At 38.6% G+C, this 24,101-nt stretch overlaps 1 protein-coding gene across 1 annotated transcript in view; it reads left to right on the top strand.

Moving 5' to 3' along the window:
• Positions 1–23,347, top strand: part of MAN2A1 (mannosidase alpha class 2A member 1) — a 140,121-nt gene extending 116,774 nt beyond the window's left edge. The window contains exons 19-22 of the mRNA XM_054397387.1: positions 1,297–1,430; positions 15,941–16,135; positions 22,072–22,182; positions 23,134–23,347. Of these exons, the coding sequence (XP_054253362.1) occupies positions 1,297–1,430; positions 15,941–16,135; positions 22,072–22,182; positions 23,134–23,286 (593 nt within the window). The 3' untranslated portion in view covers positions 23,287–23,347. The remainder of the gene's footprint in view (positions 1–1,296; positions 1,431–15,940; positions 16,136–22,071; positions 22,183–23,133) is intronic.
• Positions 23,348–24,101: the final 754 nt, after the last annotated feature.

Here is a 24,101-nt window from a genome sequence, read left to right as displayed (position 1 = left end):
GGTCTCAGTACAGACCCCTGGGGACACCACTTGTCACTGTTCTCCATCTGGACTTCAAGCCATTGAGCACTACCCTCTGGTTGCAACCATCCAGCCAGTTTCTTATCCACTAAACAGTCCCATCAAGTCCTTCTCTCTCCAACTTGGTGAGCAAGATGTTGTGGGGGACCATGTTAAAGGCCTTGCAGAAGTCCAGATTAAGACATAGACCTATCTGCTAACCATGTTCATTTAGCTGCACACAATGACTATCTACTTGAGGCACAATCCTAGCCTTAGACCTTAGTTCAGAATGATAGTTTCTTTCTTACTCATTGATGGATGATTTCTGGATACTCAAAACCTTTTTTGTATATCCAGCTGATTCTATCCTGGATACACAAAATCTGTTTGTATTTGAGGCAAGAAAGGAACAAATATTTTGGAAAATTAGGTAAGTATTTGTAGAACAACGAAGAAGTATGAAAGAAACTGGTTTCATAAGCAGCCTTTTCCAGTGGCTTAAAATGTGCATTTCTTAGTTAGGAAACAACTACTTCAGTCTTTCAGTTTTAGTTATGAAAGAAGTACACTTGTGATCCAATGTGCAAAAACTGTAACAGCTTTAATTACATGCCCTGAACTGGTTTTCCTCTTGAGACAAAAACTTTAAAAGATATGAACTTTGTCTTCCATAAGGCTATTTAAGATTTAACATCACGTTTAAAAGATGTGTTCTCAATGGCAATGCTTATATTCAGTATAAACTCAGAACTTGGTGTTCATCTGGTGCAAAATTCTTTCCTATTCCCACAAATGAAAATACCCTTAGAAGGAATGATTGTTAGTATTTGTATGCTCATATTGCCCTCCTATTTTTAATTCCTCCTCCAACAATGCCAGGGCAGGAAGAGGAAAAGGTATATTTGGGAGATGCACTCTTTTATGAAGTGTACAATGAAGGTAGTTCCTCTACAGAAAGTCTCTCCATACAGCCACAGATACTGGGGGGATTCTTTTCTTTGCTTGCAGTGACAAGTAGGATTGTTACAAATAATAGTTAAAAATATTAACTTTTCATGCATAGCTTCTATTTAGACTCTTATGTTAAAAATTTGCAGAACCATCTCCAAAGGGCTTGTGAAAATTTTTTAGGTTATAAACAGCCAAATCCTAGTGGAATTAACTGTTTTCTTAATCCGTCCCAACAATGCTGATCTGCTATTCTTCATAAACTATATTTCAGTGTATTTTTCTCACATACAACAAGCTTTACATAGTCTTATTACGGTTAAAATCTTCATATTGCTCTTTCAGGTCAGTTGGAAGTGATCATGGATCGTCGACTTATGCAGGATGACAACCGTGGCCTTGGACAAGGAGTCCAAGATAACAAGATTACAGCTAATCTCTTTCGACTTCTATTGGAAAGAAGACATGGAACAGATGTGGTAGGATTCACTGTCTAGAATTTTCTGGCTAATTAAGATATAAAAATTTATTTTGGTTGCAGCAGCAGTGAATTCAGTAAAGAGACTATCCCATGAGCAGTAGGACTAAGAAAATAGACCTTCTAAGGGAGTTTCATCATCTTCCTTGTGTATTTCTATTGTAAAAACTTCATCTTTCCCTGTTCCTCACACAAATACCTGCAGTGTCTGCTTTCTTGCTCACACTTCAGTGCAACTGGGGTACTCTTGTATAAGTCTCTTCTTTTTTCTTTTTTTTTTTTTTATAATTGAGCAAGTTTTTAAAACATTGCTATTCAGCAAGACTTCTTAACAAATTTGACTGAATCGGGACAAAAGGTGATAAACTGTTTTGGATGAATGGATAAGAGAAATTTAGTTTCTAAAAAAATTAAATTTAGAAGATGTTTTAAGTGGAAATATTTACATTCCAGACATATAAACCTTCTTACTTCATTACTGTTTTGGGAGGCCATTTTATTGTAAGTGACCCTTTTTTTCTTACACAGATCATCTCAGTTTTTCTGTATTAGTCTTTTGAGTAACTCCTCAATTTTCTTTCACTTCTTTACATTTTCTCTCTATATGTTTTTTTTCCTACCATTTTTTGAGAAGGACAAAATAAGTTCATCTTCATACCGAGGCAGTAGAATCCCAGTTACAGCAATGAGTATATTTTAAATCATCACAAAGCTAAAAATGACAGGTTGTATGCTGAGCTGCTAATGAATATGCAGATAAATTGGACTTAATTCTGATTTATAATGGATATCATTAACCACTGTGAGAGGATGATAATATCAAGCTTACAACTAATTTCCACCACATAATGATTTCAAGTGTTTTTTTCAGGTTTTACATGTTACTGTGATTTTCTAGTTCCTCATACTGTGTAACATGGGCAGCATATTATCTGAGCTAACTTGGAAGAAGCTAATTGAGTTCTGCACAGTCTGGCATTGATAACAATGACCATTGCACAGGCTAATTTACCTTTGCAAAAAGAAACTTGCAGAGAGACCTATACCACCACAGAAAACTTCTTTAGTACACAGGTTAATTGGTGTTGTATTAAGTGAGGATGTGAAGCTGGTAAGTAAGAATTATTTGACATGGAAATATGTTTACATTGGCAAATCACTTCAAAGAACAGGAGCAGATCAAATCAGTGCCATGGTCTGTGCAGTTTTGGTATTTTTCATAAAATCATAAAATAACTGACTAAAAGATATCTCTGAAAGTCCAGTCCCTGCTCAAAGCGTACTTTTCTATCTGAACAGACTTCAAGAATTGTTTGAAGGATTAGTCACCTATTTAGGCTGCACGGAGATGTGAAGAGCACATCTGATACATACCTCCAGAGGAGATTCTTAGTTACTTACTTCTGAATGAAAGCTAGTCCAGACTCTTCTGCCAACTAGGACAGTGCCTGGTTAGGTGGAGTTGGACATGTTTCATTTCAGAACGGAACCACTGCTTCAAACCAAAGTATTCCTTTGGAAAATTGTTTGAGGTTACCTCAATTAGAGCAAAGGCAGCCTAAACAACTCTAGGATTATCTGATTAGGGTGATACTGACATATGGCATAAATTTACTGATGTGTTGAGGATATCAGTCAGGCATCTCATTAGAATAAGACTTTTCTTACTAAAATCTCCTCCTTTATTTTTTGAAAGATTCTGTGCAAGTTGCTGTGGAGAGAAGGGAGGCAGGGATCATCACCTGCTGAAATAAAAAAATGTTTAGGTGTTTTGGATACCCGTGTTCCAGAATCTACCTTCATTTCTCTTGGTGCTTCCTGCTGAGCTTATAATGGTTTTAAATAGTAACCCAGAGTAAACCATTAAGGGCAGTTGGGTTTTGTGCACTCTTGTAGAGATTTGAATAGAAGGGTGATCAAAACTGGAGGTGTGGGCCCAAAGAAGTGCTGTTTGCCCAACTGATACAGTGTCCACAACACCCACAAGCCAAGCAATATGTTTCAAGAAAGCATCTTTTTTGTGTTGTGTATGAAATTATCTTTTGCTATTTTTCCGTTCTAGTGTTTCAATTTCAAAATTCATTTGAATATTAGTAAAAGTCTCTGATTTGTGTAGCTGTTTCTAACGTGTTAAAGGAATGGTAGTAGTCCCTTTTGTTTTGTTAAATGTACAAACAATTTTAGTGGTTTTTTTTTTTTTAGTGCATTTTTAGTCAAAAGGTAGCTGTTATAGTAGTTAAAAAATGGCCCTGTCAGAAAAAATACCAAAACGTTATATGCAGTTTACATATAAAATCGAATACAATGTGAGTCATATACTGACCCTAATTTTGTTGTCAAGCCCTATTTTGTTTTTGACTTGAGGAACCATGGAAGATACAGGAGAGAGTTTTGATCACTTGACATCTTTGCCATTACAAGATTTTCCTAAAGTTCCAAAATACTTCATTCTATCTTTTCTCAAAAACAGTTTTGAAGAACAGGATATTTTTTCCTGCTCTTTGAGAAAATGTGCCTTAAAAGAGTGTGTGAACTGTAGCATGAGCAACTCTCATAAATTAATTAAAATAAATGTGCATCACTTTGGTGTAATTACTGTGGAGGTTTTTGATGTGACAGTATCAGCTGAAAGTTTCTTTTAGTTCATATCTCTGAAATACTTTTTACTTCCCCAATGCTGACCTGAGCAATGTATTTTAATGGTGGGTCAAACCACATGAATGTTCTGAAGCATTGACCTGTGTGGTGGTTATATAGAATTCTTAATAATCACTAGCTTACTCAGGTAGTCTGTGTTCTACTAAATCCCTAAACCTAATGTTACCTGGATTTTGGCTCTTGAATTCTGTCTTATCTAGTAGTAGTAAATACTCATGCTGATACTGGCTTTGTGCAAAACACTTCGGGTTGTTTTGGCTGGCTATATGCTATACTATACATGTATCTACAAATACTGTCTGCTTTCAGGCCAGCACTGTCCTTGTTTTTATGTCAGGGCACCTTACAGCTTTCAAATATTGTGTTTTCTTGACACCGTTTCAAAGGTGTGTTACAGAAAATTTCTGAATAAAGATAAGTTTGTCTCCAAGCTCCGTTCATGTGAAACTGTCCAAAGCTGTAGGGACTAAATGTTCTCACTCAAAACAAGGCAACAACCACTTGTTTTAGCTGGCTTGTAGTGAAGCAGCTAGTACAGAGGGCTGCCAGTGATTTCTGGACTTAGTTATATCTGTGTCTCCTTATCAGTGGGGTTTTTTTGTGTATGTATGTCTACATACAGCAATTTCTGTCATCACTACAGGGAATTACTTTCATTCAGTTGCTTTTATGTATCTTCATTTGTGCATACTTGTCCCCCAGCTATGTTTAAAAATAATTTTACTTCAGCAGTATTCATAATATTCAAGCCTGGTCTCTACTTTTAACCTATATGAGCCACCGAAACAGGAGGATGAATGTTTTAAGTTCTTTTCTCAGCTTATCTGAGCTGGAGGTCTTACATCTAAACCTCCTGTATCAGGACTTCTAGGAACGCCTCCTTGTTCCTGTTGCAAGCTCTTGTATGGAGTCCTTAAAGGAAGGAGAAAGGCTGCAAGCCCAACTTCTACATTCAAGTGAAATAACTCTCAAGGGATAATCTCCTTGCATGCAGAACAAGCATGGGCTGGAGCCCTTGCCAGTGAAAACTGAGGTAAAGAAATCATTAAGAACCTTGGCCTTCTCCACGTCACTTGTCACCAGTTCACCCATTTCCTTTCTGATGGGAGCACACCTTCCCACTTCATGTGGCCCTGGGCAGTTGGAGATGTCCCTACTCACTGCAAAGGGGTTGGACAAGATTACCTTTGAGGATGCCCTCCAACCTGTTCAGTGACAGATGAACGCTTGCGGCTGTTATTTCTGGTTGCAATTTATCCAGGCCTCCCTAGAAATTGAATTGATTGTAAACAACCTGCTTACCTGAAGATCTTTTCTGCTGAAGATTCTTGAGCAGCTTTGAGGTCTTGGTTGTTCTAAATCCCATTACTCATAGAAGATATTCCTATCATCTTAGTGGATTTGCTACAACCCTCTGCAACTACTACCCAGTTTGAAAGCTCTGTGAAGAGATGGTCATTTGACCATTTGACACATGGTTACATCAACATTGCACTCTTAGACACTGAGAAAGAATTACTAACCTCAGAAGAACTCATTCACTTTTCATCGGTGACTATCTGTAATTTGCTATGTTCTGAGTGTAAGCCCTATTATCTAACATCCTTTTCCTCTTCCTATCAAAAGCACTAGGAGGTTTCACAACCACAGAAAATCCTAGCCACAGCCACTGACTCCAGAAGAAAGGGAATGATGCATTCATGTCTGGAGGACTTCTATAAATTGCCAGACTTTGATTACGCTTATTGTATTACAGTGTGCAACTTTGGATTAATTTAAAGTGAGTGCATCTGATTTTCACTTGGTGAAGTAATAACTAGATAGTCTTGTGTGCAAAGCCTGCAACTAAATTGAAAACATTTACTCCTTCATGTCAATTTCATCAGTTTGGCTGGTATCAGTCCCAAACAAAATCTGAATTTCTCGTACAAGTTGGGAGCTTTAGGGCAGTGTGTGTTCAATTTTCACACTCTCTTTCTGTTTCAAGACAGCCCCTTCCACAAGTGGGAAGCAGTCTACATAGTTAAGGATTCAAGACGCTTGCATTTAGGGAAAAAGGTACACAATTTTGAAGCTAAGACATCTGTCTTTACCTGGCACTTATTTTGGTCATGTGTTGTAAAACTACTTTTTCACATAGTCAGTGATGTTGTCTGCTCTTCATTTCTCATCTATAAGCAAGCTAGCACAGTATTACCCAACCAGATTTTTATTTAGAAGGAGTGTCTCATCAAATGCGCTGATGAATTGTCAGTTGGATTGTACAGAAAGAAACATTTTTCTTTCCACTTCTGTCTTTGGGAAGATTTAGATTTCTTGGATGACCAGTTGAGATATTTATTAATATTGTCTCCCTATGTTACGGGAGTTATATTTATTCATATTGTCTCCCTATGCTTTGTGAGAGATATTTATTAATGTTGTCTGCCCATATTTTGTTTTTACTCCACAGATTAGATTTTCCAGTCTAGAAGCATTATTATTTGAAGAGTGTTGTCAGTTGTTTTTCTGAACCTGTGACAGAAAAAGTTGATAGGAATTCTTTCCTCACACAACATGAGAGAGTGAGAGACCTTTTCCTTCCAAGAACAGTCCAGGTGGTTTGGTATCAGACTCTTTTGATCTGTGTCCCCTGGATTAGCAAGTCCAGAATACTATCTCTTTCTAGATTTTGAGGACACTGACATCCAAAGCCAGCATCCAGAATCCACGTTTGATCAGATATTTTGGATGCTGATGGGATTTTGGAGTTACAAGAACAGTCCAAAAGAGGAATAAATAGTCAAGATTTTTGATTTGTGTCTGTCTTCCTCAGTTTCATTTTCTTATATTTTTTCCCTTTCCTTATTTTTTCCTTTCCTTGTCTCAAAGAGGAAAAAGAATCATGGGGCAAGAACTAGCAGGGCTGCTTGATAGGTGGTGATTTCAAAGAGGGAAGAGAGAAAAACCAAGGTCACTGAAGAGAAGCCTGGGACATTTGTGACACAGTGTACCAGCTCCACTGCTCTCACAGAGGCTGTAGGGAATAGTGGATTATGGGATACCCACAATGGCAACAGATGCTCCTCTGTTAGGTCTCTGAAGTGTCTGTGTATCAACACAAGAAGCATGGGAAATAATCAAGATGAACTTGAAATCTGGTGCAGTCATGGGGCTATGATCTCATTGCAGTTATGTGGTGGGACAGCTTGCATGACTGGAATGTGGTAATGGACAACTGTGTACTTTTCAGGAAGGCTAGACTGACAAGGCAAGGTGGTGGAGTTGCTCTCTACCAGGGGAGATGATGAAAGCTTTGAAAACTTAGGGGATAGAGTAAAGGGACATGGAAACATGAGTGAAATGGTTCTGGATGTTTTCTGCAGGTCATCAAGCCACAAAGAAGCTGTTGATGAGGCCTTCTACAGGCAGCTGGAAGTAGCTTCAAGATCAAGTGCTCATGGGTGACTTCAGTCACTCATATTAGTTGGAAAGATCACACAGCCAAGCATAAACAGTCCAAAAGTTTCCTGCAGTGCATTGATGATAACTTTCTCTTGCAGGTAGTTAAAGAAGCAATGAGGAGGAGCACAATACTGGACCTCATTAACAAACAAAGAAGGACTGGTTGTAGATGTTAGCATTAGGGGTAGTCTTGGCTGTAGTGACCATGACATTTTAGAGTAATATCACTAGAGAAAGAAGCAGGGTGATAAGTCAAATTTCAACCCTGGACTTTAAGAGGGCTAAGTTTGCCCTCTTCAAAGCTCTACTTAGAAGTATCCAGTGGGCTAGGCCTCTAGAAGGAAGGGGGGCCCAAGAACGCTGGTTAATACTCAAACGTTACCTCCTTCAAGGTCAAGAAAATTTATGCCCTTGAAAAAAAAAAAATCAAGGAGGCAGGAGACCTGCATGGATAAGCAGTGAGTTCTTGGAAGAACTCAAAAAGAAAAAGGGGTTTACAATACGTGGAAGAAAGATCTGGTCAATTGGGAGGATTATAGAAATATATCCAGAGAATGTAAAGATGCAACAAGAAAGGCCAGGGCCCTCTTGGAACTAAGTCTTTCCAGGGAGGTGAATAAAAATAAGAGGGATTTTTTGGGCAAACAGTGGAGTGCCCCTCTAATAAGATGACATGGCTGAATGAAGTGCCTCTACACCAATGCATGCAGCATGGGCAGCAAACAGGAGGAGTTGGGAGCTGTCCTGCTACAGGAAAGCTATGACATAGAGGCAATTACAGAAACTTGGTGGGATAAATCCTATGACTGGAGTGTAGCTGTTGATGGCTACAAGCTCTTTAGAAGGGAAGGAAGAGAAAGAAGGGGTCGAGCTGTTTCTCTCTATGTAAAGAAATGGGTAGAGTGTCTATTAAAGCATAGCCATGAGCAGGTTGAAAGCTTATGCATAGGTATTAGGGATTGGGACAACCAGGGGAGCCTTGTGGTAGTCTACTACAGGCCACCTCACCAAGTGGAGCCTATCGATGAAGCCTTCTTACTGCAGCTTTAGGAGACATCACAATCACAGGCTCTCATCCTGCTGAGGCATTTTAACCATCCCAACTACTGTTGGAAAAGCAGCATGGCTAGCTGCAGGCAATCCAGGAGGCTCCTGGAATGCCTAGATGACAATTTCTTAAGACAAGAAATTAACAGCTCTACATGAGAGAATGTGTTACTGGACCTGTTGGTCACAAATGCAAGTGAATTCATCAGGGATGTTGAAGGCAGTCTGGGCTGCAGTGATCACATGTTAATGCTGTTCATTGTCTTAAGAAGTATGAAGCCCATAAGAAGCGCAGTCAGGACTCTAAATTTTAGGAAAGCAAAATTCCAGCTCTTCAAGGAGTTAGTAAATAGGAGCCCGTAGGAAATGGCCCTCAGGACAAGGGAGCAGAATAGAGCTGGCAAATCTTTCAGGATGTTCTCTATAGAGCACAAAAGATCTCAATCCCCACATGTAAGAAATTGGTCAAGGAGGGCAAGAGACCACCATGGTTGAGCCATGACATCCTGGTCAAACTAAAGGAAATGTTGGGGCTGGAAGAAAGGAAGCATCACACCCATTTTTAAAAAGGGTAGGGAACTACCAATCTGTCAGCCTCACCTCCATGCCTGGGAAGATCATGGAACAGATCCTCTTTAGATGCTATGCTGAGGCACATGGAGGACAGAAAGGTGATTCAAAACAGCCAGCAAGGCTTTATTAGGAACAGGTCCTGCCTGACTAACCTTGTAGCTTTCTGTAACAAAGTGACTATGTCAGTAGATAAGGGATGACCTATGAGTGTGATATATCTGCAAGGCCTTTGACACGGTGCCCCACAACATCCTACTCACCAAGTTGGAGAGATACAGATTTGATGGGTGGACTATTCAGTGGATAAGGAATGGGCTGGATGGTCACATTGAGAGGGTGGTAGTGAAAGGCTTGAAGTCCTAATGGACAGCAGTGACAAGTGGTGTCCCTCAGAGGTCTGTACTGGGACCTATATGGTTTAATATTTTCATCAGTGACACAGACAGTGAGATTGAATGCACCATCAACAAGTTTGCAGGTGACACCAAGCTGTGTGGTGTTGTCAATACACCAGAGGGATGGGATGTCATCCAGAGGGACCTGGACAAGCTGGAGAGGTGAGCTCAGGTGACCCTCATGAGGTTCAACAAGAGCAAGTGCAAGGTTCTGCCCCTGGACCAGACCAATCCTCACTATCTTATTAGTCTTATTAGTCCTATTAGACTGGCGGATGAGGTGTTAGCAAGCAGCCCTGTATAAAAGGATTTGGGGGTGCTGATGGATGAGAAGCTGAACCTGAGCAAGCAGTGTGCGCTTTCAGCCCAGAAGGCAAATCATATCCTGGGCTGCATCAAAACAAGTGTTGATAGCAAATCCAGAGAGGTGATTCCACCACTTTACTCTGCTCTGATGAGACCTCACCTGGAGTATTGTGTACAGGTCTGGAGCCCTCAGTATAGGAAGGGAGCAGGTACAGAGGAAGGCCATGAAAATGATCAGACAGTTGAAGCAGCTCTGCTACAAGGAGAGGCTGAGGGAGCTGAGGTTGTTCAGCCTGGAGAAGAGGAGGCTCTGGGAAGACCTGATAGCAGCCTTCCAGAACCTGAAGGGGTCCTACAGGAAGGATGGGGAGAGACTGTTCACAAGGGCATGCTGTGACAGGAAGGGCAATGGTTTTAAACTAGAGAAGGGCAGATTTAGATTGGATATCGGGAACAAGTTCTTTACTATGAGGGTAGTGGAACACTGGAACAGGTTTTCCAGGGAGGTGGTTGAGGCCGCTTCCGTGAAGATATTCAGGGTTAGATTCAACAGGGCCCTGGGCAGCGTGGTCTAGTTGGGGATGTCCCTGCTGACTGTGGGGAGGTGAGATGAGATGACCTTTGGAGGTCCCTTCCGGCCTAGAGCATTCTATGATTCTGTGTAATACATCAATGACAAAAGGAATATCAGGGAAAAGGTGGACCCTCTACTGAATGAGAGGGGAGATATGGTAACAGAGGATGCAGAGATGGTAGAGTTGCTGAATGCCTTCTTTGCCTCAGTCTTTACTCCTAAGACCCACCCTCAGGAACCCCAGTCTGTGGAAGCAAGGTAGAACTGGAGGAAGGAGGACAATCCACTAGTCAGGCAGGACTGGGTTACAAATCACTTGCCCCAAATGAAAGCACAAAAATCAATGGGCCCTGATGGGGTGCATCCATGTGTGCTGAGAGAGCTGGCTAGTACTGTTGCTGAGCCTCTCTCCATCATCTTTGAGAACACATGGAGAACATGAAAGGTGCCTGACAACTGGAAGAAAGCAAATGTCATTCCAGTCTTTAAAAAGGCAAAAAGGAAGACCCAGGTAACCTCACCAGCCTCACCTGGAAAGATGATGGAGCAGCTCATTCTGGAGGTAATCTCTAGCTACATGGAAGAAAAGAGGGTTATCAGGAGTAACCAAGATGGATTTACCAAGGGGAGATCCTGCCTGACTAATCTGTTAGTCTTCTACAAAACCATGACCAAATGGGTGTATGAAGAAAGAGCAGTGGATGTCACATACCGTGACTTCAGTAAGGCTTTTGATACTGTCTCCCATAACATCCTCATAGAAAAGCTCAGGAAATGTGGCATAGACAATTGGTCCATGAGGTGGATCGAAAACTGGCTCGAAAACAGAGTTCAGAGGGTTTTGATTTCTTCACAGGAAGAGTTATTGGGCAGTGGAATGAGCTGCTGTGCTGGTTTGAGGCCAGCCAGATCCTCTCTTGCCCCGAAAGGGACAAAAGAATGACACATGCAAACGGATTGGAGAGTGATGGAAAGTTTAAATGGAAAAGCAGTTGGTGAAGCTACAGAAAACTACAAACTACAAAGCATAGTGGAAAAGAACATCCTAAAGCATACAGAACCCCTCACAGAATTCCCAAAAGCTTCCCAATCCTTCCCTTCCTCCTGCCTGAGGGTCTACCCAATCCCTCAGGGCTCTTCCTTCCCCCCCTCCCACTGCTAGGCAAGTCTCAGGCTGGCCAGGTCTGAGACTGCCCCCCCGCCTCCATTCTCCTCCTGGCATTAGGCCTAGTCAGGCCTAAGAGGCCTGAGATACTCCCCCGGCATTACCCGATAAGAGAGGACATCTCCCATGGGAGCAGAGAGGGAAGAAAGAGGAAGAGAATGACTCTGTAGATGGCTTTATAGGGCGCAGGATTTATGGGTAGAAATACGCCGTTTCCTGTGTCCACCCCTATTGGGCGGGCACCCAGGACACCAGAGGTGTATCTCATGCAGCAGTGGCAGGGGGCACCCAGCCTAAACTGCCACAGCTGCCCAGGGAGGTGATGGAGTCACCGTCCCTGGAGGTATTCAGAAAAACATTGGATGTGGCACTTGGAGCCATGGTTTAGTTGTCAGGAGGTGTTAGGTATTAGGTAATAGGTTGGACTTGCTGGTCTCTGAGGTCTTTTCCAACCTGGTTGATTCTGTGATTCTGTGATTGATATCCCAGAGTCAACTTGGAGGCCTGTGGCCAGTGGTGTTCCCCAGGGAGCAGTACTGAGTCCAGTTTTGTTCAGTATCTTTATTAATGATCTGGATGAGGGGATTGACTGTACCCTCATCAAGCTTGCTGATGATACAAAATTGGGGGGGAGGGAGGTTGGCAGATGGCCAACACCCCATCAGCCATCCAACAAGATCTGGACAGGCTGGAAAGCTGGGTGCAGGCAAATCTCATGAAGTTCAATAAGGACAAGTTCATGGTCTTGCATCTGGAGAGGAATAACAGTACGCACCAGTACAGGTTAGGGGTTACCCTGCTGGAGAGCAGCTGCATGGAGAAAGACCTTGGAGTCCTGGTGGACAGCAAGTTTTCCATGGGACAGCAATATCCCCTTGTGGCCAAGAGGGCCAGTGGTGTCCTGGGGTGCATCAAGAAAAGTGTGGCCTGCAGATCTGGGGAGGTTCTTTTCATCTACTCTGCCCTGGTGAAACCACATCTGGAATACTGTGTCCAGTTTTGGGCTCCCCAGTTCAAGAGAGAAATGGATCTGCTGGACAGAGTCCAATGGAGAGTCATGAGGATGATTAGGAGTATCTTCCCTACGAAGAGAAACTGAGATCCCTGGGGCTGTTTAGTCTTGAGAAGAGAAGACTGAGAGGCAGTCTGATCAGTGTCTATAAATATCTGAGGGGTGGGTGTAAGGTGAAGGGGGCACTATCTCTTTTTTTTGTGCTGTGCAATAATAAGATAAGGAACAATGGATGCAAACTTGAACATAGAAAGTTTCACCTCAACACGAGGAGAAATGTCTTTACAGTGAGAGTGACAGAGCACTGGCTGCCCAGAGAGGTTGTGGAGTCTCCTTCTCTGGAGGCTTTCAAAACCCACCTGGATGCATTTCTGTGCAGACTACCCTAGGTGATCCTGCTTTTGGCAGGGAGTTGATTCTGTATGTGAGACTATGTTGAAAAAAATTGTTTCTCAGTTAAATCCAGTTATCAACTGCTTCAGCTTTACTTTCTTTACAGTATTCTCCATTTCTTTCTTCCATTCAATTAATAAATGATTTCTTAAAACTCTATTATTTTTCTCTTCAAATTAAAGATCTTGGTTCTTCAGTTTAAGCTCTTACCAGAAGCCCTTCAAGTTTTTTCTTGATCTGTTATATTCTCCGTTTGTTGTTACAATAGCTCATTTCTGATAGAAGGACACTTTTAAACTTGTTAAAATTTGGAATCTAAGGTTATACTGGAGTGTGATTGGTTTGTTCCTCAAACCTAAAATTGTAGAATTATTTAAAATTTTAGAATTATTGACCTTAATTTTTATGACAAGGAAAGAATGTGTATGAGGATTTGTTGCACAGTTGTTCGCCAACTGCATTTCACCAGTTTCCAATTGGATAATCATATATAAAAGTGCTGTAAGATATTTTAAAAAGGTTGTATATGCTTTTATTGGAGCTCATTAAGGCAGTATTCAGTTGAATCGGTGGCATTTGTCAGAGTCTTGCCAGTATGTAGCATTTGTAAAGCTTCTGGTGGAACTCCATTCACACTTCGAGTATCATTGAATTTAAGGAATTATGCCCCTTTTGAGAAATCAGTACTTGAATTAAGTGGAGACTATGGGACTGCATCTTCAAACTTAGCAACAGGAGGGTACTGCTGAAAGTTGTCCTCATAGTGAATGTGCATACAGAGTAAGTATAAATGTCCGTATGTGCAAAACCTTCCCATCTTTCTTTTTTCCAAAGTCCTGTTTAAACTTTGGATTATCAGATTGAGAGGGGAAAGTCATATTCCAACCCTTTTGTGATTGTGATGTACTTAGTGAGGAGTGGGGTTTGAAATGTCCCTTTTCAGTCTTTGGTGATAACATTGTCTTCACAGTTTACAAAACCCTTTTCCCCCTCAGTCTCATGGTAGTTTTTGACACCTGGTGTACTCTCCACTCTCATGGCTGTTGCATAGATTCACTGAATGACTGCCCTTTTGCTGGTACAGTCGTCCAAAGATGACTGTCAGTCCAGATGTGGGAATACAAGTCTGAAGAGAAAATCTTCATGTAAGTCTTGCTGAAGCATTTCAAAGTGGATAATGCTTAAGTACATTTAACGCCTGTGAAAAATTATCTAAACACAGTGGGACTAAAAATGAGCCAAGTCGAATCAACTCTGGTTCAGGCATTTTCCAGATTTCTTCAAAGCTGTTTTTCTGCAATCAGTTATTTCCAAAATCTAGAAACTGAGGAGCCATTCTTTACACCTGCTGTGGGTTATCTGAGAATTTTGTCCTATTTCTCATTAGCAGAAAATTATTCTCTCCTACATACATTTCTATTCGAAGCTTCCATTGTCTGTCTTTCTGTTTTTCCTGATTTCTCAAGTGCAATACAAGTTACTAGATCTTTATATGAAAACCACCTTTTAATTTGTATTGCTTCCGTTAGCTTTAGAGGCTTTAAAGGATTTAATGCTAGAAGATTGACCTGCCCTGTGCTGCCTTTTCCTAGAACAAGGCTGAGGATTCATCTGTTATTTTTACTGTGGATGGTTTTATAGTTTCATGTCAGACAGTATGCATAGTTGCCTCCCATTTTTTCTGGTACTTCTGATCTCTGGGATTTTGGCAAAGTTTTGGCCCATGGATGTCATACTTGGGTTTATGAATCCCTTTTTTTCCTGTACATGGAACAGAAGCTTTCAGAAATATCTTACATCTCTTCATCTCAGGTGACCTTGGTGGCATGTTCAGAGGAACATTGTTTCTGAAATTATGAGAACATTTAAATGAGTTCTGTGTGCTTTCAGCAAGAACTGTGTATCCATATTTACACTAAGAATGATTTTTCAGTCATTTGCCATAACAAACTTTCACCCTTCTCCAAGTAAGTATTTTAAATGTCTTACAGTGAAAATTTGCATAGAGGTAAAATATTTTATTTTTGTGGAGGCTCACTGTTGTTCTTTCTAACACTTTGGAGTCCCTTAAATCTAAGAAATCTGAGGTTTGGGGGTTCTGTGTTGGTTATGGGGAGGTATTTAATGCTGCTACAGAGGAATAAATATATATGCATACATTCAAGCACACTCCAAAACAGGAATTATTGCTATGGTTCTGTTATAAACTGAAAAATAATCCTCTCCTTTGCTTTAAGTATTCTCCCTTTATATTTTATTTTCATGTTTTCAGCGTATCATAAAATGCAGTTTTAAGATACCCGTTCTTAAAATGCTACGTTTCAAGTAATCTTTCTGCAAAGGTTTTACTAAAAATCACAAACAGACATTTATCTGATTAAGTATGTACAGACAAAGAACAAAATGTTCTACATTATCTTCACTGATACACTAAATAGAAATTGCCTTTTTATAGTTCCTTTTTCTCTCTCTTTTTTCCTCCCATGGCTTCTGTGGAGCTTTAACTAGCTGCTGTGAATATGTAGGGCTTTGTTGTATTGAAGTAATTTTGCAGTTTGTAAAAGCACTGCAGATAGAAAACATGGGAAAGTCCAAACCTTGTAAAATCTTGGAAGTGTCCCTTCAGTTCTCGTTATTGTGACAGTTACGTATCTAGTTTCTTTCTCTAAACTACATTCTTTACAAATCAAGGGCTAACAGAAGACTGAGAAATGGTGAAAAAGAAGAGTTATCATCTAATCATCATTTAGAAAGACGTACTGATGAAGTATACCTAGAACTAGAAGAAAATTAGTGGATGGTCAGAAGTTTTCCAAAATAATTAAATGGACCATCTATAGGTTAAAATTTTCGGTTCAATTAATGGGATCATATGTAAAGTAAATAGGTTTCAAGCTATGCTGGTGTATTAATTTGGTTTTACAAACACTAATTTATTTTGCAGAATGAAGAGAAGACATCAGTCAGTTTTCCATCACTTCTTGGCCATATGACTTCTTCTTTTTTAAATTATCCTTTAATTCCAATGACAACATATTCTGATTCAGGTGTTCCAGAGATGCTAAATACCTTTTCTCCACTCATGTCATCCATGCCTTGTGACATGCACATAGTCAATCTGAGGACAATCCAATCAAAGGTAAAAGTAAACCAATGTTTTTATGAGCAGACATATGATACGGCTTATTAGTACAGTTCTAATCAAATACTTTATTCTAGGAAACTAATTTGTGGAAGGCTTTTTCTTGTGTTGTTTTTTATACTATGATACAGTGCAGTGTGATGATAAATTTTTATTAATTCTGTAAGAACTAGAAGCCTGTGCTTGAGTAACAGAGAATACGGGAATTGCTTTTTCACAACATAATAATATGTATAGTTACTCTGTCTCTGGAGGTGGCATATATCAATGTGTTTCCAAAGTTTAAGTGCAGAAGGGTTCATACACTTTGACCTCTTTCCTGTTAAGAAGAATTAAATTTAAGGCCGTTATACTTCATTCTGTGTACAGTAATTTCTGTTATTAATAAAGCATATTTTCATAAACCTAATTTATTCCATTTGGAAGATGTAAAGAATATCTACATCTCAACATTTATAATTTGTTGAAATATCGTTAAGCTTAAATACAAGACCTGTTTTTATTATTTTGACATCAGCTTACAGTCCTTGTTTCCATTGAAACTATTCCCTGGTAGGTGTATGAAAAAAAGAAGAAAACATCTCCAAACAAAATACCTGTGCTGTAATCTTTTATTTTCAGTTTTGATAAACTATAGAACTGTTTATTCATCCTTCTTCTGACAACTGTTATATAAGTTATTTTCAGGTTTTTGACTCCATTTATGCTATTTTGCAGGATCACTGACCAATGCTATTACCATAGGTTAAGTCCATTTTTAATTCTGCCATACTTTGGTACATGCAAACTGCAGGTGTCACTTCTCCCTTAGAGTCTACATGGTGACCGAGGTAGAACTTCCTATCTATAACCTTAAATTATATCCAGGATTTGTCATTACCTATTATTTTATCATAGCTCCTCATTTTAGTCTTAATCCTTTCTTTAAAACCAAAATCCTTATTTTACTTTTTTTCATGCTTTCTCTTAGCTGCTGAGTCTCAGTTGGGGCTGTTCACCCTGAAGAATGGGAGGCTCTAGGAACACCTTACAGTGGCCTTCCCCCAGCCTACAAGAAAGCTGGGGAGGGACTTTTTACAAGGGGTTTTAGTGATAGGATGAAAGGGAATGGATTGAATCTGGAGGAGGGTAGATTTAGACTGGATATTAAGAAGAAATTCTTTACAGTGAGGGTAGCAAGACACTGTAACAGGTTGGCCAGGAAATTATGGATGCCCCCACCTTGGCAGTGTTCAAGTTGGGCCTTGAGTAACCTGGTCTAGTGGAAGGTGTCCCTGCCCATGACAGCAGTCTTGGAACTAGATGATCTTCAGGGTCCCTTATAACCCAAACCATTCTATGTACACTTCTTCATCTGTGACTGTTTCTTATTTTGAATTTCAGTGGAATAACTCTTGATCCTCCAGGTCTTACGGCTTTGAAGAATTAGGAGGAAGCTCCTTATATTGCTTTAGATCTTTATGTGAAGTTTATGTTCCACACTTAAGTGTGAAACCTGTTCATTTACCTCAGCCAGCTCAGCAACACATTTTTGCTTCAGCATGTCCAGTTCAGGGGCAGACCTTGTAAAAACATGCCCTTTCTCCCTTTTTGCAGAGTAAACTTTCTTCCCTTGTTTATTTCATGGGGCCATGAAACCTGTGAAATGGAATGCTAACTGGCTGTTTGCTTCTTTTAATTCAATGTTATTACTGATAGGAGATTCTTTTTTTAATTTGGGTTATATCAGCCCTTCTAGTCCAGTCAGTATAAAATTGTTGGAGGCCATGATGTCTTCCCAGTCCACAACTGTGTATTTCAGTGATTACTTGATTAACAGCTTCTGAGCTTACAGTAGTAATTAGTGCATTTCAAAGTGAAAGCTATCAGTAGTCATAGGATAGGAGTGGTATCATTACAGGTATAGAACTGTTCTTCCTAACAGCAGAAATGGTGTCATACTTTGCAATTAATTTCTTGCATGTCAAAATGGCTTTTTTGAATCTCTGTTCATTTTCTGTTTCCTTTCTCTGTTCAAGAATTTGCATGATGAGTGTCATAATTCTGGCTAATTAAAGCAATGCCTTTTTTCCCAGAAGTCTGAACTTCTTCTCTATTGCTTTACCTATTGAAGATGGTTTTCAGTAAATGTTGCTATAACACTTCTATATAAAAAAGATGTCAAATTGAGACTATTATCAATATTTAAATATTATAATTATTTAAGAAATCAGAATGTATGAAAATACATTAAAATGTAAATGAGAAAAAAATAAGATAATTTCTAGTTTCCCTTTACACTCTGCTCCTCTCAGTGGAAAGAATGTTGCTAAATGCATGTGTTGTTACATGTATATTCTTGACATGGAAGAGACCTGTGCCTTAGGAATATGAAATTTAAAGACATTTTAATAAAGATTCAGTTTTTAAGTCGTTTGACACAGATTTTACCCACTATAAATAGACTGAACCTCAAGATTTAAAAACTGAGTACGTTTGTCCCTTTACACTAAATTTGAATACATATTTTTAAAATATCATGTTTCTTCAACATTTCAATGCATGCCTGTTAGCTGTACAATAATAGATAAAAAAGCTTTTAAATGGTTTCTCTTTCTCATCAGAATTATATCAGCATTGTCCTAGGATTGTGCTTATGAGGAAGCCTAGAATTTTTTTTCCACCTAGAAGCCTGATGGAAAGGGTCCATATTTGATTTCTCAGAGATCAAAATCAAATCAAACTTGGGCAGCTCTTTGAAGAAAGGCAGTCAAAGATCTGATATTAGGGATCTTTTGTCATACAACAATGCTGTGAAGTTTTACAAGAATAAAGATGTTGAGAATTGATAAATTTGTTTCAGATTTTCAAGCATGGTCATGTTTTGAAGCTGTATTTGATATAAATTATGTTCATCCTTGATCAGATATTCCTTAGGCTTGCTTAATCTAATTTACTTAGCGATAATATAGGAGGTAAGTTAAGGTAGCTGCAGAGGATGTGGCAACTTAGTGTTACGCTTGCTTTGATAATAGGTTAGAACAGCTTAATTTATTGCATATGCGTGATCAGATCCTGGGAATTCGAAAAGGTTGACCACTATATCATAGATTTTTGTATTTACCCAAAATTAATTTCCTAAGGTGTCATCAATTGTTTATCAACTTTGTTTTAAATCTTTTAAATCTTAACTAAAATAATATATAATTAAAACCTCAGAGATTAAATATTCATGTCATCATTTGAAATGCATAAATGCATTTGTTACACAGATTACTTCAAGATAATTCCACTGTAATAGGGAAAGCATTGATACCCATTACTGTCTTGCCATTTTTAACACAAATTTACCCCATAGGAAGTCAGGCTTCTGCAGTATGAATTTTAGTATTTCACTAATACAGTGTTCAGGCACACAGTATTACTTTGTGTGGATAAAAATATCTACTTTTAAGTGCCAAGTCAGGTAAATACTTCCTGTGGGAGATGGAAAATAATTTTATCACATCATCATTATTACCTTACTTAAGGTAGAAAATTGTATTGCTGTTTCAATAAACAGAAAAGAACTTTTTCAGCCATCAATGATATTAAGTACTGCAAACCTGTTTGAATATGCCAACTATAGACTGTATTAATTAAACCCACGATTTTAGATGGTTGTAAGCTAATATTGTTCATTTAAATCATCTCAAGAGTTTTACTCAGGATTTGTATACTGCAGAGTTTATACCAGTTGTACTGCAAAGTATCTCATTTCAACTTCAAACACTGCTGAGTAAATTTTTACTGTTTTAAATTATAAGCTTACTCAGAAAACAATAACACTAAGCTTATCAGTTTACTATTTTTTAATATCTGGATGAGTACTTAACAATATCAGTTTGTCCTAATACGAATCTGTGTCATGCTGGATTTCAAAGAAGCTAGTTCAAGCTGTTCCAAGATCCTCTTTATTAGGAGAAAATTGGTTTGGAGCTGAAGATATTTTTATCAAGATCCCTCTCTCATTTGTTACACCTTCAAAAGCTAACACAACGCGAAGTACCTATGCTTGTTGGCTTAGGTATCTCTAACACAACAGATGTTTCTTAAAGTACCTGAAATGAAGTGAATATAACTAACAGTGGAGTTTTTTGGGAAAAAACACCAGTACAAAACCAAAGAAAGAAATTAGAGAAAGACAGTCTGAAGAGCTGATATGATTACACTTAGAAATATCATTTTAATTTCCTTAATGATACATGTAATAAGATGAAGGGATCAAAACAGTAAAACAGCACAAAAACGAAACTAATGCATCACAGAAAATAAATTACTAAGGTGACTGTAGCAATACTGTAGCATGAAAGCTGCGTTGTCATGTGCCTCTTCTGAAGATAGCTTGCGTGAACATTCATCTATAACATGAAGAATTTATTTTCTGCTACTCTTGCTATACAGGAGTGGATTTCTACACTAGTATAAAAGAAATTAAAATGAAGTCTTACTGTAAATTGAAGTTTCCCAGATGGTTCGAGGCTATCACATCTGTCCTAAATGATTTCTTCCTAACTAGGCAGTTGAGATTGTGGGTTACTCCTGGGTTACTTTTTGATGCCTGTTCAGACTCAAGAGCACTGTATGTTTTGGCTCTAAATATAAAATGTATTTAATATTTACAGTTTAAATATATGCTTTTGTGTACACTTCAATCATCATAGAATGGTTTGGGCTAGAAGGGATTTTCATAGTCGAAATGGGAACTTTGTTTGTTCCAAACCTCAGCCACAGGCAAGGACACCTCTTACTAGACCTGGCTGCTCAAGGCTCCATCTAGCCTGGTTTTGAACACTTCCACGGAAGAGGCTTCTTTGGGTAACCTGTTCCAGTGCCTTACCATCCTCACAGTAAAGAATTTTTCCCTGATATCTAATCTCAATCTACTTCTGGAGGTTTGAAATAATTAATTCTTTTCTTATCACTACATTCCCTGATAATGAGTCCCTTCACATCTTTCCTGTATTCCCCTTTTAAGTACTAGAAGGCTGCTGTATTCTGTAGCACTTTGAACACCTAAACTCCCTTTCTTGTTTAGTTCTTCCACTGTTTAGTCTCACAAACATTAAAACAACTGTGACTGTAATGAAAATCAACAAGGGCAAGGGTGGTCTTCCACCTGGGAAAGAACAACCCCATGTATCAGTATAGATTGGTGACTGACCTGTTGGAGAGCAGTGAAGGGGAAAAGGACCTGGGGGTCTTAGTTGAAAGGTTGTAAAGTAGAAAGTAGAAAAGTTGAAAGTAGAAAGGTTGTCCGTGAGCCAGCAATGTGCCAATGCCATTCTGGGCTGTACTGGAAGGGGTATTATTAATAGGTCAAGAGAGGTTCTCCTCTTCTGCTACTCTACCCTGGTGAGGCTGCATCTGGAATATTGTGTCCAGTTCTTGGCTCCTCAGTTCAGGAAGGACAGGGAAATGTTTGAGAGAGTACAATGCAGAACCATAGAAATGGTTGAGGCAGTGGAACATCTTGCTTACAAGGAGAGACTGAGGGAGCTTGGTCTCTTTAGTTGGAGAGGAGACTAAGGGGTGACCTCATCCATATTTATAAATATGTAAATGGTGAGTGCCAAGAAGACAGAGCCAGGCTCTTCTCGGTGATGCCCAATGACAGAACAAGGTGCAATGGGTGGAAGTTGAGGCATAGGAAGTTCCATGGAAACATGAGGATACTCAAAACTTGCCTGGATGCGTTGCTGTGCGATCTGGTATAGGTGAGTCTGCTCTGGCAGAGGGGTTGGACTGGATGATATTTCAAGGTCCCTTCCAACCCATAATATTGTGTCATTCTGTGATTATTTAAGGCATAAGTGACTCTTTTACTGTAAGATGAATGATAATTTTATGGTGTCCTAAAATGTCTTTCTAGTTCTGCTAATTTCCAAGTGATTTTTTGTTTTGTTTATTTGCAGGTAGATACTGAGCCATCTAATGAAGCTGCTCTGATTCTTCACAGAAAGGGATTTGACTGTAGATTTTCAAATAGAGACATGGGTCTGTTCTGTTCCACTACTCAGGGAAAGGTAAACTGACTTTTTATTGGGAAGCTTACCTTACAAGTATTGTAGAAATACTGATATTTAAGTCAAATTATAGGTGAAGTTTATGGTTAGTTATTTTTCAAGACTTGTACTTTCGAAGTAATAGTTAACTTCGTCTTGAAAGATGCTTTCCATTTGGTAGAGATGGATGTAGTGTTGTGTAGGAATTACCATATAAGCATCAATGAGTAAACTTCTAGGTCAATTTTAATCTCATTAGTTTCCTGTACATGTTGTTTTCGTATAACACAGATCAGTATTTTTCAGATAATTTTTAAAGAGTGTTTTCAAACTTTACTAAGTAGAAAAGTCAAGTTACATATTCTGAAGTGTTTATTTTTGAATATTACTCAAGTAGCCATGACTGTACCTTTCAAAATGTTCCTTATTACAAGATGTCTTTTGTCTACCCATGTTCACTTACATGGCCTACAGCATTGCAAATACCTGAGTGTTTTGCAGTTGCTGTAGAATTGATGTGATTCATGAAATTATGAAATACAATTCATACAACTTCATTCTGAGGGTTACAGGTGGACTGGGTGGTTATGAATCTGTAGAAATTTTGTAGTCAAATTTTGTAATAAGTCAGGGATTTTCTTTAAGCAGAAGACTAAGTATTGTTTTGTTTAGAAACGAAGAGTTTTAAACTATTTCTGATTTTTTTTAATATTTTGGTTTAAATTATGTGATATGAAATGTGGCAAGTGAGTATATCCTAAAAAAAATCAATTTAGTGCATAGCACTTAAGACACAGTGCTTAAAACTATTCATAATCTTTGGTCTAAGAATTGCTGTGCTGATGTCTATGAGGAGATGTATCATTTGAATCATTGCTAGGGAATAAGTTACATGTTTGTTTTAGCATATGTACTATAGTTTCTAAGTATAAATTTTTATTTCTTGGTTTGGGGTTTTGTTTGTCTTTCCAGATAAAGATGCATAAACTTTTTAACAAATTCAGAGTGGAAAGTCTTACACCAGTATCTTTATCGTTGATGCATTCACCTCTGGATGCCAGAAATATAAGTGAAGTAAATATGAGTTCTATGGAGATAAATACATTCCGGATTCGGCTAAGATGAAGTCTGTCTTTAGTACTCAGATACAGAAGAGGAATCTGCAATTTTGTCTCCTCTCAGTTTCATGTGCAATAAGAAGCACATTATTATTATTCCAACTTCTGGATACTGTGAGAAAAACATTCACTCTAATTTTTTTTTTTTGACCGAGTGAAAAGCCATGTTGCAAGCAACTTTTCTGAGTTTTTCTGGGTTTTTTTCAGGGTGTGGTGGTGGGAGTGTGTGTTTTGTTTAGTTTTTTTTTTTTGTTGTTTTGGGGTTTTTTTCATAAAATAACATCAGTATAAGCTAATGCAACAAGTGAAGAAATTTCTACAGATGTTAACCTCTCAACAGTTCCAATCTCAGGTTAAATGCTGACTAATGATGCTTCTGGTGTTTTAATTTTCATAAGGAGGGGATAGGAATTTAAACAGCCTTCTTCACTGATCCTTCATGAATACATGTGCAAATACTTCAGTGTAGAAAGTTCTGATGCAGTTTGGAAATAAAATGGAATCAAATGCTCTTGTGTAGTAGCTAATGTCCAAATATTTACAATCATTTGTATAAATGACAATAATCTCAATTTATTCCACAATTAATTTCAATTTATTCACCACAAAGGGGATTATTAATTGTGGTAAAATAAAAGCCTGAAGTACTTGTGATAAGTGATGGTAGATTTTAGTACTTCTGCCATTCACATGAGTTACATAAATGGGAAAACATGCACCTATAAAGTAATTTTACAATGGAAATGTTTAACAAAAAAATCCCATTTTGTTACTTGACACACTGGGATATGTGCAATTATTCCATTATCATGTATGGTAAGA

Source organism: Indicator indicator, chromosome Z, assembly GCF_027791375.1.
Source record: "Indicator indicator isolate 239-I01 chromosome Z, UM_Iind_1.1, whole genome shotgun sequence".
Lineage (NCBI taxonomy): Eukaryota > Metazoa > Chordata > Aves > Piciformes > Indicatoridae > Indicator > Indicator indicator.
Note: the sequence above shows the minus strand (reverse complement) of the source record. Positions and strands in the feature narration are given on the sequence as shown.